Source organism: Candida albicans, chromosome 5 (assembly GCF_000182965.3).
Source record: "Candida albicans SC5314 chromosome 5, complete sequence".
Taxonomy (NCBI): domain Eukaryota; kingdom Fungi; phylum Ascomycota; class Pichiomycetes; order Serinales; family Debaryomycetaceae; genus Candida; species Candida albicans.
In genome coordinates this window covers 524,797-544,898 of record NC_032093.1, presented here as the reverse complement: position 1 = coordinate 544,898, position 20,102 = coordinate 524,797, and the positions used below count along the sequence as shown (strand labels likewise).

General features: G+C 33.3%; 10 protein-coding genes across 10 annotated transcripts, besides 1 other annotated feature; 6 read left to right on the top strand and 4 right to left on the bottom strand. All coding sequences in view use genetic code 12, as the record gives it.

Moving 5' to 3' along the window:
- Positions 1–2,156: 2,156 nt before the first annotated feature.
- Positions 2,157–3,398, top strand: ECM331 (Ecm331p; the record flags this gene model as incomplete). The annotated part of the gene is made up of 1 exon (XM_715471.2): positions 2,157–3,398. One exon carries the CDS (start codon positions 2,157–2,159, stop codon positions 3,396–3,398), a length of 1,242 nt encoding a protein of 413 aa, XP_720564.2.
- Positions 3,399–3,676: 278 nt separating this feature from the next.
- Positions 3,677–6,022, bottom strand: CAALFM_C502450WA (glucose-induced degradation complex subunit; the record flags this gene model as incomplete). The annotated part of the gene is made up of 1 exon (XM_715469.2): positions 3,677–6,022. The coding sequence occupies one exon, from the start codon at positions 6,020–6,022 to the stop codon at positions 3,677–3,679; it is 2,346 nt and encodes a 781-aa protein (XP_720562.1).
- A 279-nt stretch (positions 6,023–6,301) lies between these two features.
- Positions 6,302–7,192, top strand: CAALFM_C502440CA (serine/threonine protein kinase; the record flags this gene model as incomplete). Its single annotated transcript, XM_715468.1, has 1 exon — positions 6,302–7,192. One exon carries the CDS (start codon positions 6,302–6,304, stop codon positions 7,190–7,192), a length of 891 nt encoding a protein of 296 aa, XP_720561.1.
- A 61-nt stretch (positions 7,193–7,253) lies between these two features.
- ZCF22 (Zcf22p) lies at positions 7,254–9,353 on the bottom strand (the record flags this gene model as incomplete). The annotated part of the gene is made up of 1 exon (XM_715467.2): positions 7,254–9,353. The coding sequence occupies one exon, from the start codon at positions 9,351–9,353 to the stop codon at positions 7,254–7,256; it is 2,100 nt and encodes a 699-aa protein (XP_720560.2).
- A 457-nt stretch (positions 9,354–9,810) lies between these two features.
- Positions 9,811–10,121: a long terminal repeat ((vau-5a) Long terminal repeat (LTR); about 300 bp long).
- Positions 10,122–10,181: 60 nt separating this feature from the next.
- Positions 10,182–10,700, top strand: CAALFM_C502410CA (uncharacterized protein; the record flags this gene model as incomplete). Its single annotated transcript, XM_715466.2, has 1 exon — positions 10,182–10,700. One exon carries the CDS (start codon positions 10,182–10,184, stop codon positions 10,698–10,700), a length of 519 nt encoding a protein of 172 aa, XP_720559.2.
- A 79-nt stretch (positions 10,701–10,779) lies between these two features.
- Positions 10,780–11,685, bottom strand: CAALFM_C502400WA (palmitoyl-(protein) hydrolase; the record flags this gene model as incomplete). The annotated part of the gene is made up of 1 exon (XM_715464.2): positions 10,780–11,685. One exon carries the CDS (start codon positions 11,683–11,685, stop codon positions 10,780–10,782), a length of 906 nt encoding a protein of 301 aa, XP_720557.2.
- Positions 11,686–12,236: 551 nt separating this feature from the next.
- On the top strand, positions 12,237–13,184 carry CAALFM_C502390CA (uncharacterized protein; the record flags this gene model as incomplete). The annotated part of the gene is made up of 1 exon (XM_715463.2): positions 12,237–13,184. The coding sequence occupies one exon, from the start codon at positions 12,237–12,239 to the stop codon at positions 13,182–13,184; it is 948 nt and encodes a 315-aa protein (XP_720556.2).
- Positions 13,185–13,434: 250 nt separating this feature from the next.
- CAALFM_C502380WA (uncharacterized protein) lies at positions 13,435–15,228 on the bottom strand (the record flags this gene model as incomplete). The annotated part of the gene is made up of 1 exon (XM_715462.2): positions 13,435–15,228. The coding sequence occupies one exon, from the start codon at positions 15,226–15,228 to the stop codon at positions 13,435–13,437; it is 1,794 nt and encodes a 597-aa protein (XP_720555.2).
- Positions 15,229–17,880: 2,652 nt separating this feature from the next.
- On the top strand, positions 17,881–19,227 carry CAALFM_C502370CA (uncharacterized protein; the record flags this gene model as incomplete). Its single annotated transcript, XM_715461.2, has 1 exon — positions 17,881–19,227. One exon carries the CDS (start codon positions 17,881–17,883, stop codon positions 19,225–19,227), a length of 1,347 nt encoding a protein of 448 aa, XP_720554.2.
- A 362-nt stretch (positions 19,228–19,589) lies between these two features.
- CAALFM_C502360CA (uncharacterized protein) lies at positions 19,590–20,066 on the top strand (the record flags this gene model as incomplete). Its single annotated transcript, XM_715460.2, has 1 exon — positions 19,590–20,066. A coding segment is annotated over one exon (477 nt), but the record flags the coding sequence as incomplete, so codon positions are not given.
- Between the last annotated feature and the right edge of the window lie 36 nt (positions 20,067–20,102).

Sequence of the window (20,102 nt, the reverse complement as noted above, 5' to 3'; positions counted from 1 at the left end):
AACTTTCAACTGACGAAAATCAATGCAAGTCAATACTTAATTTTGAAAGCTTGTGCCAACACTATTTTCTTGTAAACACTTATCAGTCGTAACAATATCGTTGCTTATGACGACGATAACACCACAACTGGTTGTCTCGGTTGGTTTATACAGATAAGACATCGAAAACACTAACTAGTAATAATTGATCCTACGATCATTACAGAGAAAAATCATTGTTCTGCCATTGACGATGGTTTCAGTTCAGAATCTACGTCAATACTTTTCGGTAAGCCATCCAAAGATGTTAGTAGATCCAAATTCTCAGGTAAATCTGATATTTAATAAACGTTTATTGAAACAAGTTGAGTTTGATTTAGTGTAATATACAACAACAACAACAACAACAACCCTTGAAACAATTGGTTTGGGGGAATCTAGGCTTTTGGAAAAGAGAGAAAGAGACATTGCTTGTGATTTTTTGACGTTATAAACTGGAATAAAATTAACAATTAATTAATGAAATTTGCATATAAACAAGAGAACCGAAATCCTGTTTGCACAAATTCACATTTGTCAACGAAATCGAAAAGGAAATGTGCGGCGTACATACTTAAAAAGAGTTTTTGTATGAGAAAAAAGATTTCTATGGAAGAAATCTTTAAAAATTAAAAATTTTAAAAACTCCTTTTAAATTAACAACATGTTCTCAATAATAAGATTCTTAGGGTAACCTGACCTCCTGGATTTGATTGCGCAGACCATTTTTTACCATTTTGTATGTATTTGGGGTGGTAGAATCAAGTTTCTCACCTTCCTAATTTAGAATGGTTGGCAAATGCAAACCTGCGCAATTTTTTGCGACGCGTTTTTGATGTCTTTTGTTTTGGTTGGGAATATTACACAATACCGTCAGGGGTGGTTCCAAACAATTTTGGATTAAAGGCCAAAGAAGAAAAGTAAATTCGATAAGGATCAAAATGGGTCTTGCCAATTTCCATTTATTCAATCAGGCTTCTCATTGCATTAGGATGTGCCGTGGAGATGTTCTTTAAACAACCAAAAGCACCACTGATCACACGATGCTCTTGATATATAATTTTTTTGGATTTGGTCACATGGCATACAAAATCAAAACAGAGAATTGAATTTTTCAATTTTGATACACAATAATAAGAACAACATAGCCTCCTTTCACACGCATTTCCATGCATACGCCTTAACTTTTACTCCTCTTCGTTCTGGGTGTGAATAAATCTCAACACATTCTCATATTCCTGATGTAGATGAGGAAATAGGTCTCTAAACAAGGCTGAAAAGGAGAAAGAGGCAAAGCAGAATACTTATAGTTCCCAAGAGAATAGAGACTGTTACCCCAGGCGAGCCTAACACACTTTGTCGGTCCATTTTTTCTTCCCATCTTTATTTCTCTTTAGCTCGTTTAAGCCCCCAGCGGTGGCTTATGGTTGTAGTTCAGTCATTTCTTTATTTACTTAATGTACTTATTTAGACGATTTTTTATTACGTGTGGTGTGGTGGTAGTAATGACAATTTGATAGTATTGTTACTTTTCGTGTTTTCTAACTCATTTATACAACATTCCTTTTGTTGCATTACTTTACTATAGCAACAATAATAATAACAAGAAATACAATGTATTAAAATTCTGCAAATGTTTTTTTGTTTATGTTTATTATTATTTTCTATTTTGCAATTTTCGTGTATTTGATTTCATAAAATAAAAATCTCCCGATATACATTATACATTGTTATTTGTTCAACTAGTTTAATAAACACCTTTAAATATGAAATTTACATTCTGAATTTAAAACCCATTCACAATTGTTTGGTTGGTCCCCCCTCCCTCCCCCATCCGCCTCCTGTAAAACCCGTCAATCAACAAACCTTTTCTTTATAAAGAATCTTATTTTCCATTTTTTCTTTCTTTTAATACTCTCTTTTTCTTTTTCAAGTGTTGATCTATTACACATTTCCCACAGCCTATAATACCCACCAACCCACACCCATATAACACTAATATATATATTTGTTTATATATATATATATCCACTCGTTTATTCATTAATTTAATTCACCCCCACTAAATTTTCACTCATTTACCTTTGGTCAAGAAAAAACCCCAACCAATATACACCACATAAACAATAACAAGAAAAATGCAAATTAAGTCATTTCTTTTACCAATAGTCGCTGCCTTATTGACATCAGTTTCAGCAGCAGACTCATCAAACAAATGTTCATTCTCTAAAACTTCCATCACAGAAGCTACTGCCATTACCCAATTAAATGCATGCTCTACTTTGGATGGTGAAATCACTGTTTCCGGTAGCGGAATCGGTAGCATTGATTTGAGTTCCGTTAAAGTATTAAAAGCCAAATTGAGTATTCTCAACTCCCCATCGATTGTCTCATTAAATTTCAATCAATTACAAAACATTACTGGTGCTTTAGTCATTAATAATGCTACCCAATTAAACTCAATTGATTTAACCCAATTAACCAACGTTGAAACATTACAGTTGGTCTCATTACCTTCCTTTGCGATTTTAAATTTGAATCAAGGGGTGCAAAAGGCAGGAACAATTGTTTTGAGTGATACTGCATTGACTAATTTGAACGGGTTGGCTAGTTTCAACACCATTGATTCCATTAATATCAATAACAACAAAAACATTTCCAAAATTGAATTCAATGATTTACAAACAGTCACCGATAGTTTAATCTTATCATTCAATAACGATGATGCCGAAGTTAAATTGGACTCATTGAAATGGGCCGGTAATTTAACTATTCAAGATGTTAGCTCTATTCAAGCTAGTAACTTGACTAGTGTCAACGGATCTTTATTGATCAGTTACAACACTTTTGACGAATTGGAATTTCCAAACTTGAAATCCGTTGGTAACTCTATGCAAATTTTTGCTCACGATGAATTAACTAAAATTTCATTCCCAAAATTATCTGAACTCGATGGTGAATTGGAAATGTTCAATAATACTCAATTGGAAGAAATCGATTTTGGCAATTTGACCACTATCAAAGGTGCTGTCACCATTTCTGGTCCATTTGATAATTTGACTATGGAAAATTTGAAATTGGTATCTGGTGATTTCCAAGTCAATAGTACTTCTGATAAATTTGATTGTAGTGCTTTTGATAAATTACACGAAAAAGGTAAGATTGAAGGTCACAATTATGTTTGTACTCATCCAGCTAATCCTTCTTCATCCTCCAAATCAGGATCAAGCACACAAACTGGTAAATCAGATAGTAAATCTTCAGATGGTTCATCAAGCTCAAATTCTAGTAGCTCATCTAAAAAAGGTGCTAGTAATGTATTGGTTGTTCCTGGTATGGTATTGACTACAGCCTTGGGTGTTTTATTGGCATTAATTTAGAGGAGAGAGATAAAACTCTAGTCTTGTTTATATTACCCAATACTTCGTTTTATTATCATTTGGTTTAGTTAATTTTATTTTTTGGTTATATTTAGGTCTTTAATTAATTCATATATATAAAATATTATTATATGGTTTGTAAAATAGTCAAATAACTTTGAAATTTGTAATTTTATTAACAGTTCTACGAAATAATAACCTTCATAGCTAATCATATATTAATTCAACTGCAACTCTCTAAATTTAGACAAACTACAACTCATAACAACCTGCCATTATCACATAAAATCGTTTTCAAGATTAATTAAAGTGAACAAATGATCTTTATTATCCTTTTCATTCAATTCCAATAAATTTCTTTGCAAATTTGCAAATATATTGTTATTATTATGATTGTTAACACCACCATTACTCATCATATAATTTTTAATTATTTCAAACACATTTGATTTGTCAATTTCTTGTTGTGCTGCATTATATTCTTTCACATCCAAATTTATCATTTCTAATATTTTCATATTTAATAATTGTCTTGTTAAATTTTTATAATGAGCAACATACGAATCAATGTCATAAAAAAAGGATTTACTACCAAAATTGGTTTTGATATTCACTTTGGTTGTCTTGGCTTTATCATTTGTCTTTTGATCACTAACATTATTCAAACTACGGTTAATTTCATTTATTCTAAATCCAATCATAGGATACATTGCCTCCTCATCAATTTTTCCATTGTCAGTAGTACTAGTCTTGTTGTTATTATTATCATTGCTATTGTTACTATTATTGTTATTATTGTTGGAAGTCTTATCTCCATCAGAATTACCATTTAATTCAGTATCCGTAATCACTCGAGCTAAAACACCATTCAATGTAATAAATATCGATTTATCAATAAAATTGACCCCCATCCCAATGATATCAGTTTTGTAAACTCTCTCATCCCGACAATCTTTGACTAATTTGGTTTTCAAAGGAATATCAATGTTGATTTTACCTGCTACTCCTCCACCACCTGCCGTTGTTGTTGCAGTAGAATCATATTCTGATCGATTACTCAATCGTCGATTCATGTTTAATATCTGTGCTCTATGCATCGAGGATGAAGCTGACGCTGAACTTGCTCCAAACTCACCACTAATTGAGTTTATTGAATTATACAATATTGAATCTTCTAAATTTATTGCAACACTACCACGTAATTCACCTGGTCTGGCAGTTAAATATTTCTTAGTTTCAATATCACCAATAGATTCTTCCTCCTCTAATGAGTCATTAGCAAATAAATCTGATTTGATATTTTCTAAATCTACTCGTCCTGATAATATTGAGCCAGTATTATTGTTGCCATTGCCGTTGTTGTTGCTGCCACTATTATTGTCATGATGATAATGATTATGTAATGAATTTGGTGAAGTTGTTGGTGACGGTTCAAAATTGATTAATCTCTTGATAAACCCTAAAGACAACATCATACTGTTGTTTGAATTTATTGAGGAATCATTCATTTGTATAATTGAATTGAAATTTGTCAGCTCAGTAACTACTTGTTCAATTTCAACCTCATAATAAAATATTCCAACAGACGAAATAATTGCCTTGTCAGTAATTAAATTATAATATCTAGATTGTCGTTGTTTCCGCGAAATTTCATCATCAATATCAATAGCAATGTCGTCATGGCTTTCATCATGTTGATACAAATTGGAACCATCACCATTTTTAGCACCAGATGATGATGCAGAATTGGGAGAAGTATCTATTGACATTTTGATATTAGAAAACCCTTGATCATCTTGGATTACTAAATTATAATGTTTTTCTAAATGACTCAAATAACGATTGGGTATTAATGGAATCCAAGTAATTGGCAAGGTATAATTGAAAAACTCATCATTACCAAAATCAATAAAACTTGGTGGGTAGTTGTATCTATCATTGATGTGACAATTGGTCAGTAAAATCAAATCTTTTAAGGACATACTAAGATACTTTTTATATTGCGATGGTATACCACTCAATTGATTAAATTCAACTTCTCCAATTTTGTTATTCCCATTACTAAATACCGATTTCGGTAATTTATAATTATTGCTGTCATCCTTGTTGTTTCTTCGAAGAGCATCAACTAGCATCAACTGCACATCACCACTATCACTTCCATCACCAATTTTAGATTCATCTCTAGAATTACTATCACCATTATCATCGTCATTGTCATCGCTACTAATTAATCGACGTTTAAAAGTATCAAACATATCATAAATGTAGTCATCATTATCATTACCATTAAGAAATTCCATTGGGTTGTCACCAAGAACTCCAAGGATACTCAATTTATAAATTAATTTCATTTTTATAATTTCATTCAAATAAGGATCTTTGGTGAATTTCCGTTTGCGTTTATTATTACCTTCTCCTTGATCTTGTTGTTGTTCTTTGAAATGATTGTAGTAATTTTTGGAATCAGTCAGAATAACATTAAGTAATCCCATTTGTTGGTTTTTGGCAAATAATTGTTTTTGTAAGTTTGATCCATAATTCGAATTCAACAAATATGGTGGAATCACATAACACAATGATGGGATGGTAGAGCCACCAGAACTGTTACTATTATCTGACATATTCCTTGTTTCTCAATATTACTAATTATCTAAATTCAAAAAAATGATGGCTGTGTTAATAAAAAAGGTTGAGGGGGGGTATGGATAGTCAATGAAGATTGGCTTTGTTGGGGGGTCGAGTTTTAAAAGCTGTAGGTTCTGTTTCTGGTGGTGTCGTTGACTAGTGGGAATGGTAGTGCAAATTGTATAATTTTTGGTGCTTACTCCAAATTAATGCTTGAAAAAAATCCAATCTCATCTATCTCTAAACTAAATCACTAATCCATTATCAACCCAGTCATGACAGATCACCTAATTGCTAAAGTACAAGAACATGTACCTAACATTCCATTGAAAATAATATCACAAGGTGCAGAAGCACTAGTTTTTGAAACATCAGTTCACCCGTACTACAACTACAATTCGAGTGAAAAACACCATGAGTCACCTTCTTTGCACAATCATACAACATTTATAATAAAATATCGTCCCACGAAACCCTATCGTCACCCTAAAATAGATTTGCAAATTAATAAATCACGAACTATTGGCGAAGTTAAGTTTATGTATAAACTCTCAAAATTAAACATTGCCTGTCCTAATATCATTCTGACAGATTTTAATAACGGTATCATATGGATGGAATGTCTTGGATCAAAATTGCCCAATGGCACAATAAGTTCATTTAAGAATTGGTTATGGTATTTAGAAAGTCAAGAGAAAGAGGATCCCAGTATAAACCTCCATGACGATGACCAAGTCGAATTGGTTTGTCAAAAAGTTGGACAATTGATAGGTCGATTACATTTAAACGATATGATTCATGGCGATTTAACTTCATCAAACATAATTTTAACAGAGGTGGATACTAAGAAAAATGAAGATACAGATGCCAATAATAGTTCAGTTTATTTTGAACCGGCGTTGATTGATTTTGGTTTATCTTCATTTTCAGGATTAGCAGAAGATAAGGCTGTTGATCTATATGTTTTGGAGAGAGCAATTCTAAGTACCCATTCAAACTATGCCGATAAACTTAATGGCTGGCTATTAGAAGGATACCAACAAATCCATGATTCTATTGAATTCAATAAAACCAAACAACAATTAGGTAAACTGAAATTAAAAGATACGATTAAAAGACTAGAAGATGTCCGTTTAAGAGGAAGAAAAAGAAGTATGTTGGGTTGAAAAACAAGTATAAATTTTATAGACTTTTGCAAAACAATATACAAATGCATACATATACAACTCAAAAGGCGACACTTTCGAGGATTTCTCGATCAAATATTGTATCAAAGCATTTGTAACATTTATCACCAAAAATAGCCCGCTCTGTTGTTTCTCTGTCCCAACACTTTTTCAAAATTGATATCAAGTTGTTAGCAACTATTTGCGAAAGATTATTTTTCAAGTTAGACAATTTATAACACAATAAATCTTGTTGAGGCTTGTTAATTATGGCTACTCCGCAAAAGAATAAACTGGCAATACAAATTGACGATGAGTAGTTATCTTGAGGAATGTATAGACTTAGTTCTTCTAATATAATCGAGACCAGGTGTTGAATTTCGGGTAAATAAGCTGGGATCTTTGGATTTATTAATTTAGCAGCCAATATTTTACAAGCATGGATTGTAATTATCGAGACAGCAAGGTTGCTTCTTAATACTGAGTAGGACAATTGTTCTCCAGTATGTGACGTTACCATTGTTTTCGAACCTAATGGAAATATTTTCAATAGTTGATTTAATTTCAAAACATTATCTTTCTCAACTTGGTCTATTTCTTGATCATTTAGTGCCAATATCAATTCCCAAAATGTTTCATCATTCGTGTAGTGAGAATTATCATCCGCATCACCATCAAATTCGTAATGACTACGCAATAGATATATTAATTTCGCCAATGTTTGAAAACTATTTCTCGCTGCCCCTAACACTGGATTATTCATCCATTTAACTTCACAATTTTGGACAATTGGCGCATCAAACCAGTTTTCGATATCTGGGAAAAATGAGTATGGCGAAGGAAGACTGGCATAATCTTGCTTACCACAAGTTAAAAGTGAGCAAGTATAATTGAATAAAAAGCTATCGATCAACAATCGTTCCACTGGAGTAATCAGGGATAATAAGGGCAGGGCGTTCCCTAAACTTTGAGATTGTCTCTTTTTGTCGATTCGCCGTTTGATTAAATTATAGACAAATGAAACATGTTTGGTACAGCGAGAACCATTCAACCCATTGGCTCGATCACGCAAACACAAACTTAAACCAGCAGTCATTAACCAATCACTATCCAAATCAATTGAATTGGTTGAAATCGCCAGCATTAACGACTTAACAGCCAAATTGTATTTAATTTCTGATAATTCACGATATTTTTGCGACAATTGCGCATTGTCATTTATTTGCAACTGTTGTGATGACTGTTCGTGTAATGGGTCAACTTTCAGGTTCTGATGCAAACATGCTAGATATGTTGCTCCACAACTTAAATACACATCAATCAAAATTGATGACTCTAACACTAAGTTGACCCATACATTTGGTGGACTCAATGAAGGATGAGCATGTGGTAAAGAAACCTGTTGCATAAAGTCGCGAGCACAATGGACATACAACTCGGCATCTTGTGGAGATAACTCAATATTAGGAATATATTTGCCAAATAGATGTAAGTTTGTCACTGGTCCAGCAAATACCCAAGATAGAGCATTGTCTGGGTGATCAACCTCAATTGTTTTATGCTCTGCTGCTTGATTATCATTGTGCGTCAATAATGAGAGGGATGTCGAGGGTGTTGATGACAGGCTCTTTATTGGTGATTGAGTAATTATTTCCACGCTTTCATAACTAGTTGAATTTCCTAGTTTGGTGTCAATTACTTCTTCCTCAACATTTTCGGTATCAACCGTTTCTCCAATAGCTGGTATCCCGTTGTTTTTTCGATTAGAATTTGATACATCAAGGGACGACGTATTCAAGAGAAATACACCAAATAAATCTTGGGGTACTTTTTGCGATTTCAAATTGGTCGAGATTTTCTTTCTTTTGTAATGAAGAGGCACTAGTTCATCATATTGGAAAGTTTCAAGTTTGAAATTCAACGGTAATGCTTCATTCCATTGTGATGGATATTGACATTTCAATTTATTTCGAATACAGTTTTCGCAATTAGGTTGATGTTCATCACATTTCTTTTTCCGTTTACGACAGGTGAAACACCCTGTACGAACTCGGTTATGTTTGCGTCTTTTGGGATTTGGATTTCGTATTTGTTGTTGTTGTTGATCTAAGGATAGTAGTGGATCGATATCATCGTTATTCGTTGATATTTCTGAATTCATCTTGGCGGGGTACAGTCCATTTCCTGTTGATATTAACGGATTGTATTGTATAAAATAAATTCAGCCTTCAGTGGTTAGCAATTTTCAAACTGGTAAATAAACTAAAGAAATGAATTTGCTGTTAACTAGTGAAGAAGTGGAGGTGGAGGTGGAGTTGGTGAAATATAATAAATGCTTATCAATCTGTTCCAACGGCAATGCAGCGACTTTCCTAACTGGGTAAGTCGTTGCGCTTTTTCGGACAATAGAAGCTTCCCAGTGAGAGAAGCTCCAAATATGCAATCAAATCTTGATACATATAGTATCCACAATACATACTCAATAAGTCCGTTTCAACAATTCTAGAATAAAAACAGTAGAGGTCAGAGTAGCAGAAGATGTGATCTAAGCACAATTACTATAAAACTTAATAATCCAGCTTGTTAGGAGTCTGCGACAAATTTTTTTTATTTTTTTTTGAATAGATGCGTGTGAGCGTATATGAGCGTTTATAGTCGTGTAGTATGGTTAACATATATATTACTACTATAACGTGTTGTAATTGGGTTCTTGCCTACCTCGTCCGCCCTCTATACCTGACCCAAATTACACCTGGGGAAATCTACTTATTTATATACTATTATTCTCGACATTTCGCACCACGTTTACTGCCCGGCGTCACCGGCTCCCCGCTCTCTGCTCTGATATTTCCGGGTACATTGCATTTTCCCGTTGTCGTAGGATATTCATCCTCGGCACTACCTAACGCAGTCTAGGTGTGTCTCTTCATTTTTTTTCACTGCTATTGATTTTTCATTCTTAATTACCAATACCGATCTAGCCAAACAAATGTTCAGGTCAATCATTCAGTCAAGACGTCAATTAGTTCAATTGCGTAATTTATCAAAATACGCTCGCAATCCACAGATATTTATTCATGAAGATACGCTAACTCCGCAATTGTACAAGTTTTCTCTATCGAAATCACCACTGGCATTACATATGGGAACATCTTTGTCTTTAAACCCTACAGCAGCAAACTTTAAAGCTAACAACGAATTTATTAAATTATTGGACTCTACATTACATGATAGTATTCATGATGATTTCACATATATAATGGAAGCTAGTACTAATGCTAGTTCTTTTATGCCAATATATGATATGAGAGAAATCCCACGTTATGCTAGAACCCCATATATCGAAGATGTCTTTGGTTATGTGCAAGTTGATGACAAGGGTAGCATGATTCCTAATAGTTACCAAAAAAATGAAATGTATCAAATATGTAGTGGGAAGACTGGTTTACCAGTATTCAGCGAATTTTTGTTCGAAACTTTACAAGAAAAATGTGAAAGATCGTCCTAAGTATAAGCATATTTTGGCAAAGGTTTATATTTATTTCAAAAAATGTATATATCAAAAGCAACAAAGACTCAAATTTTCTCTATTTCTCTACAATATTTTTAATAAACTTAATCACATCGGCCAATTCTTCTTCACTGGCACTATGAGCCACACCTTCATAAGTATTGAATTTCAAATTCTTGAATCCCAATTGCTTGTACAATTCACTGGTTTGTTTACCATAATCGTAATTAATCACAGGATCAACAGTACCATGTCCTTGGAAAATTGGGGTATCAAAATTGACTCCTGGGTTTTTATTGTAACGATCGGTGATTTCATTTCTAACAGGGCAAAATCCTGATAAAGCAACACAGCCACCAATTTTGGTATCCAAGAGAGCTAATGTTGCCAATGAAATGGCAGCTCCTTGAGAAAACCCTCCAATAATAATCTTTTCCAATGGGATGTTGAACTTGTTGTGCTGTTCGAGTATAAATTCTTTCAAGACTTCACATGATTTGAAAAACCCTGTGACATCTTGTTTAGCATGAGGATTACCAAGTTCGTAAATATCAAACCATGCTGGCATGGCAAATCCATTATTTATTGTGACAGGGATTTTTGGTGCGTTTGGAAATACATAATTGATTGGGTCGTTGATTAATTTAGATTGACTAACCAATTGAGGTAACCAAGACCATCCATCTCCACTATCACCTAATCCATGAAGAAAAATCACTGCAGCTTTGGCCAGTGACCCATTGGCAGGAATTCTAATAGCCGATACACTCATTGATTCTGTTGTTTCTGTAAGCCTTGTTGTAAAAGGATTCTTTGTAGCTCCTGTGTTTTTGCCTTGAATTGAGGATGATGCCGATGAAGAAGTATTAAATGAAAGTTGCTGGAAGACAATACCAACTATGAGAAATACCGCTGCCAGAATTATAATTATTACACGACCCCACGATGTAGTTTTTTTATTGGTACTAGTGCCAAGTGCCATAATATGTATATAAATTACTGCTTAATTGGTGCTAGGGGTGAGCTCTCTTAAATGAAGCAGTTTTTCAATTTGACAATCCAATAAACACGAGAGAATGTGTCATCGTTTATATGGGATTGTTTGTAAGTTATTCGCAAAACTTTGAACCCGACAAAGCCCGAAGGTAGTCAATATATCCACGGGTAGCTCTTGTAAGTTTTATATATTTAAATCAAGTTTACCTTGTGATAGATTGATAACTACAAGAAAGGTTCCCATAAAACCTTCAACAATAAGATATTGATTATATTAGACCTTATTATAGCCATTCCATATAACTTAGAGCTACCACGAAACTCGTCCCATTTTCACTGCGCGTAAAGATTATTTTAAACCTTTGTTTTCTTGAGCCTGACATTTCATTAATTCTCTCTCACACGTCATTAGCTTTTTTCAATTTTCCACCTACAATTCACTCCAGTACGTCGTTTGAACAAAGTGATTCAAATAACCACACGCATACTTAATTATCTACCTTCCACTAGTAATCACATTTCTTACTTGATTTATTTATGGATGCAATTTTAGCTAATTTACCACCTATAACCAAAGGTTGGTGTATAGCAATTTTGTCAACGGCAACCTTACTTTCAGCAAATCGACTCAAATTGGTTAATTTATTATTTGTCCCCGATAAAGCATTGACTACCGAACCATGGCGATTAATAACGTCATTTTGTACATTCAGATCATTATCAATTGAATTATTTCTAGAAGTGTTTTATGTTGCTAGTTCTTGTGGACAATTAGAATCGAGATTCACAACCGAATTATCCCTTTTCCCAACCCGTATAATTGATCAATTCAATCAACAAGACAGAAACGCTCAAAATCAACATCAAGAACAAGGTGACAATCAAAGACAAGGACAAAGACAAGGACAAGGCCAAATCCTGCAATTGGAATTATTGAGGAGTTTTATTGATCGTAACAAGTCGATTGATTTTTTATATTATGTGGGTCAAATTTGTTTATCAATAATATTTGTTGCCAGTTTAATCCATTATAAATTACAATTTGTTATACTTAATTTAGGACAAATCTTATCTCATTTGATTATTTATATTGATACTCAAAAGACACCTAATGAATTAATCAATGTCATGGGGTTGTTTACCATGAAGAAATCCTATTATCCATGGTTAGTAGCAATTGTCACTATCATATTAAACCATAGTGGTGGTGGTGGTCTTTTAGATGCTAATAATATTTTCAATTCACCGTTAGTATGGACTTATATTGTGGCTACTGGATTAGGACATTTTTGGTGGATGGTAAGGGATGTTTTATTATCATCAATTCATTATGATTCAAATGATCGAAGAAGATTATTGAAACAGAAATTATTAAATCGTCATGGAATTATAAAATTCGATATTATCAGAGAAGGATTAATTTGGTTATTATTGCCACCTTGGTATTGGGTGATTCTCTCAAAGATAAAACAAAGAAGGGCATAAAACTGTTTGGTAGAAATTAGAGATAAATATGTATAGTTTATGTTAGCATTTGTCTAGTACAATAAACTAACTCCAAAAGTAAACCACTAGTAGTGCTTAATAGATAATAAAGATTGGTTAGCTATTACGAGAATTCCTTTAACTCTATTAAAACAAACATATACATAATATGAACAATATGAATAATAATAATAATAACAACCTATTTAAAACAAATCTATCTGTACTTATTATATACACTCACATATTCTTATTTGGAAACACTAACATCTTTAAGTTTTTCTATTTGAGCAGCTAAAATATCAGGCACTTCGACTTCTTCAGCTTCAGCTATACTTGATTTAGAAGTAGAGCTAGCACCAGAAGGTTTCTTTTCAGTTGTATCATTTTCCTTCTTGTCACTTGGTGTCATGACCAAATCAGCAAAATTCAATCTTGAACCTTTATCATCTTCATTGACATCTTGTGCAGTTTCATTCCATTCAGCCAATTCCATAGCATGTTCTCTTTCAATGGCATATTTGACTGCTTCCAACACGTCATTACACAAATGTTTAGGTTTATATTTTGGTTCAGTTCCGGCTTGATAAACCCCAGTTTTAACTAAAATTGAATGCCAAGATGCATCATGAGAATTGGCAAATCTGATATCAGATTCTGGAGTGTCACCAACAAAATAAACTGTAGAAGCTGGTGGCAATTCCAAAGTGATTTTATCTGGCTTACCAACATCAGCAATTTTACCGACATCTTTAAGAGCCTTCTTTGCGGTGGAAGAACCTCCGTTAACTGTATCATCATCTTCTTCATCATCTTCACTATCTGACCAATTGTAATTTTCCAATTTAGCTTGATTAATAATTTCTTCTCCATCTTCATTGATCAAAATATCGGCATCATTGGCATTTGGATCATTGACAGACAACTTCTTCAAGTGTTCATCCAAAACCCCTTGTCTCCAATGACTCAACACTTTATTGGCAAATTTAAATGTACCCTTCTGTGGTTTCCCAAAACGATTCACTTTCAATTCTTTACCAGTATGTTCACGATACAATGCAGCAATTGAAACTTGTAATGCACCCATACCATATCTTGACAATTTATAATTGGTTGCCCAAATGAAATCGGAATGAGCAAAATAAATTTGTGGACCTTCATCAAAAGTTTTTGATTGAGTACCCATCACTCCATTCACTGATAATAACAATTCCAAAATAATTTGTTGATCAGCAGCCCAATTTCTTGAATCAGCAAACACCATAATTGCATCAATTGGGATTTTGTGGAAATCAACATCTTTAGTACAAACTCTTTCTTCTTCAGTTAAATCATGATAAGGAGAAACAGCAGGGTTCCATTTCATAATATCTAATGGTGTATAAACATTCTTGAACCCATAAGATTCAGCAACGTTACGACACACATTACCAACACCACCAACAACCAACACATTCTTATAAACATCAACCAAATCCTTCATTGGAGTATGCCCTTGAATGATTTGTTCTTTAGTGATTGTACAGTTTAATCTCTTGGATAAATCATCAGCACGTTGTTGTTCTGGTTTTCCACCACCATTAGTGACAAATATCGAAGGCACCTTGATATGATACTTGTTTTCACCATTTAAAAGTTTCATGGCTTCCACGGCTTGAGGAATGGTATCTGGACCTCTTAATATGACACCATCGATATCAAAACAAAAGGCATATGAAGCAACACGTTCATGATCAATGATTTCCTTCTTCTTACGCTTGATTATAGATGCGTTTCTTGATAATTTAGCTAATGAATCGACTTTTTTCAAATTAGCTGAAGATGAATTTTTTTTCGAAAGTGAAGTTGAGGAAGATAATTTTGTTAATCCATTTTGCCATTGGTTTAAATCGGACAACGATAAAGATGAGACTCTATGTTTTCTAACCAGGGGAGTTAATTCATCAATACCATCATTATTTAAATATGATTGAAATTGAGCACCACCATCTTCTTCAACAACAACAGAGTTTTTTGAATCGTTATTTGATTGTTCTTTAGTCATGATTGTGTGTATAAGTAAGTTATTCTTAGTTTTGATAAGTTTATGTATAAATTAGGAAAGAATAAATTATAAGAAAAATATGAAAAGAGAAAATAGAAAAAAGAGAAGCAAGAACAACAAGAACAACAAGGGAAAGGGAAAGGGGAAATTAACTTGTATTTATATGTTGTGGAGGGAAAGAGAGGTGGGGCGGGACGGGGAACGGAGAATAAGAGTCAAAGAGTGAAATCAATTACGTATGATGATTTTGCTTTTTTGGATTTAGATTTTGTCTCAATTTATTACTTTTTTGTGTAATATTGGACAAGGTATTAATGTATGAGTGTATAAGAGTGTCAGTCGGTCAGTGCGCGTGTCTGCGTGTCTGTTTGCGTGTATTTTTGTCATAAAATTAACAATTGTATCCTTTTTGTTTCGTTCTTCTTCTTCTTCTTGACGTCATAAATCACGTTCTGCCATAAACAAACTGCTGAAAATAATATCTTGGCTACTACCAGATTATTCTTTGTCACTATTGTTAGAAAAGTCCTTCTTGATTTGTATATACTACCACATCAAATCAACTTATCAATTTAATAACTAACTTTTGAGACAAAATAAGTCGATCTTAAACTAATTTCTCAATTTGGCAATTCCAAAGTCCAGTCCGAAAGAGACACAGAAATAAAAAAAATTAATTAATTGTGAGCGAGAATTAACCATGGCAAGAAAGACCCAACTTTTAGTTTGGTGTATTTACGATATAATTGCTACGAATAATTTATTCAATTCTTGTCACCGGAGTTTCATTTTCGTGTTATTATCATCATCAATCATTTGTAAACATAACTACTGAGTTACATTGCAAATAGACATTACATGATTGGTTGCTGGTAGTACTTATAAAGAAGGTGTCGTTCAGTATCAAATTAAGCCACCCAAATAAAAAGAATGTAGGTACACCAGATTAAAGGGTGAAACCCCCGACATAAAAACGTATGACATTTATAAGTTTTGATTTAGATTATTTACTTGGTTTTTTTTTTTTTGTTTTGTTTCGTATTGTTTTAATAATACAAATGATGCAGTAGCAACTAGAATATTCCAAGTGGCAATTCTAATAATAAATTTCACTTACCATTAGCAATCAATTGCGATGGCAATTGCTATTGTGTTTTAGTCCTCGAGACGATTCATTTACTCGGAACTCCTAACAGTTTCTTGCTTTGTGTGCCAATATCTGTGGCATCAGGGCCGTAAAATAAATCCGAAAGCAATACCAAAATAATCCGATGATATATAATTGCTGTGGTCTGTTATACAAACATGTTGTTCTTCTTGATTTGAAGGTCAACATTTGCGCCTACGTTTGCGTTTCTTTTTGACATTGGAAGTTTCAAATATAAAACGCCACGTTGGGATACATAATCTTGAATGAAGATGGCAGCAAGAAAGTTCTCAAGAATAACTCTTTGATATCACACTTTCTCGTTTCTATTTCTCATCAAATAGTCTAGGAAATGAAACTTTAATTTCTAAACATCTGAAAAGCCATTGTCTTGCCAATTAATCTATGCGTTGTATCCCTTGCATACAAACACAGGGAAGAGTCTGTCTCGAGACTTTGCATATGACAATTTATGAGGGTGTTACTCCTCGGTTGTAGTGAGGGTGGGTGTGGTATTGATTATCTAGCCTTACACTTATGGAACTAAACTGAGTGAATAAGCTCTTTTTTGTTGTTTGCCTCGCCCCAGCCATGTTGTCCCTCCACCGCCACCGCCTGCGGCCATTTTATTTTTTCGCAGTATCACTAACTAAAAGTTTGCCTAAATAGGAAAGAGGGATTTAACGAATTTAGCCGTCATCTTTCTCAGCCACGTCTTGATGTTTCAAGACTTGTCGTGTTGTTGTTTCTGAATTAGCCACACACATTAGATTGATTTCCTGGTAATTAATGGTTTGCAGCACTTTTGTAGTGTTTAGTATTTATCAAAGAGGTTTGAATAATTGTTGTTTGAGGTATTCGAATAAAAGCCAATTTGACAAGACGATTTATTCTCTTTCTTGCTTTAATTGTTGACTTTACTACAAGTCGGTGCTCTTACCCCTATCTTGAGATCACTCTACTTTGAATTTTCAATTAAATATTATCTGTCTACACTAAAGGTGTCATTGCTCTTGTCCCCCCCCCTCTCCTAACTTTAGATATACTTTGACACATGCTGATCGTGATCACCTTACAATGCTGTGATACGCTTTAATTTATTTGACTTTTTTTTTATTATAATTAGTTCAATTCGCTTACAGTGCATAATTTTACTTCTAACCACCAAGTTTCTAGTAATAAAACGAATCAAAACTGTTTTAATTCTCTATTATGGGGGGACCAAAAAAAAAAAATAGAATAGAAAATCACACACTCCAAAAAAAAAGTTTAAGGAACCAAAAAAATTTAAACAGTGAAAAAAGAAAAGACAAAAATTTTTTTTCTTCTCTCTATATAGTCCCTTTCACACCCTCCTCTCATATATATTACGATACTTTTCTTTTTTAAAAGAGAAATACAATATCTTTTTACATATCCTTTTTTTTAAAAAAAAAGCCAATTGTTATCATAAATTAAGCTTTTAGTGTTAATTTTAGTTTGAGATTTACAATCTTAGAATCAAAATGGTAGATAGACTAGAAACCACCGGACCTGTAACCACGACAATGACGACGACGACAATCGCCTCACCACAACCACAACCACTACAAAATTCAACCATTATCAATGCTTCACCCAAATCAGATGTAAACAAAATTCATAGTCGAACAAGCACAATTGATACCTCGGCCACTAGCACATTTGATAATAACAAGTTACTAATATCAACAGTATTGTATAAACGATCACGCCATACTCGTCAATGGAAGAAAAAGTGGGTAGTGTTAAGAAAATGTCAATTGAGTTATTATAAAGACTCCAAGGAATACAAACCATTGAAAGTTTATCATGGAGAGGATTTATTGTCATTTAGTATTATTCCTGATCATACTAAGAATCATTTTGCATTATACACTAGTAATAAAGTATTACATTTTAGAGCACCTGATGAGACAACTTTCCATCAGTGGGTAGATACATTAAATGAGTATTTTAATAGTCAAGAAAATGAAGACGACGATACACAGCTACTAGATCAGCAACAACAAGAAGAAGAAGAAGAAGAGGATAGTTTGAACAAAGAAGAGCCAAGAGTATCTGATGTAGATCCAAGTCCAGAAGAAGATCATGGCTCTCAAGTTTCATCACCTCCTGCTAACAATCAACAAACTTTACCGATTCATTCAATACAAAATAAGCAACAGGCTCAAGTGAGGAGATCAACTTCTTTGACTGATTCAATCAATACTTCCACTGAATTTTCCGATTGCAGTTCCGAAGCATGGTCTACTATAGACTCACCAATCACACCAAGTAATGCTGTAAATATGAATAATGGGTCTTCTTTGTTCAATACATTGGATGTTCCTAACGAAGAAGATGAAAGAAGGAGAATTGAGCCTTCTGTGTCTTCCCATCCACCACAACCACCACCACCAATTGAATCAACTAAAAATAAACCACAACTGTCTACACCAAACACTGATTTAGTTGAATCAGTTATAGAACAAGGATATATGACCGTATTAAAGAAGAAATATAATCGTAACCTTACTAAACGAGTTTACTTAGTGTTAACTAATGTGAATTTGAAAGTTTACAAAACACAAGAAGATTATCGTACTGATTCTCAACAACAACAACAACAACAATCATTTGAATTGATTTATAAAAATTACCCTATTAATGATATTTTGGATATTATAGAATTAGACCCCATGACTTCAAAATATCAATGGTGTTTATTAATTATCACTCCATTGAAAAGAATACGATTCTGTTGTCATGATGAAGAAGATATGATGAAATGGTTTTCAGCACTTAAAGCAGTGGTTGTTACTCAAAAAAAGAAACAAAAAGAAATGAGTTAATAAGTAAATTTACAGAGTTTTATATATGTATTGTGTAGTTAATGAATGTCAATTATAGTAAGATATAAAAAAAGAAAGAAAGAAAGAAAGACACAATACAAATTAAACCCTGAAAAAGTTAGCAGATGTCAAAACTTTGCATTGACACATAGAAAATATGCAACACAATGCAACGGTGTGTGGGTGTGTATGTGTATGTGTATGTATCTTTAAGGGATGAAGTGGCTGGAGTGACAAAATCTCAAGATCTGGAGAAGTCGATAATATTTTTTTTTTTTTTGGTTTTTTTCTTCGTGATTGTTGATGGTTTACACCCTGTTAAAGATTACGGATATCAACTAAGAAAGATATGACAACTTATCATGACATTGAACAAAACCTATAATGATAATGATAGATCCCATTCTACAATTAATATAAAGGACACTTTTGAATCTGATTTACACAAGAACAATAACAATATTAGCAACGATAGTAGTAGAAAAACGATATATGAATTAATCTACAATGAATTAAAAACCAAAAATGACAACAACGGGGCTGAAAATGGTGGTACTGGTGATGGGAAATGTACCAACGGTAGTAATAATTTTGATATAAATAATGAAACAATCAAAATGATTGAAAGTTTATGTGAATTATTCCCAATGTTTACAATTGATGAATTACGAGATCATCCAACGAATGTTGATCATTCACAAGATTTAGTGACGGAATTATTTGATGAAGCTACAGCATTAATTCAATCTGAAACGGAAAAGGRAAARRAAAGAAAAAGATTTACTTCTGCAACAATCAAAACAATACATTACAAAWKKTTGGAACACCAATATATCTGGATGCCGTCTATGAATTACAAGCAATGTTCCCTTTTA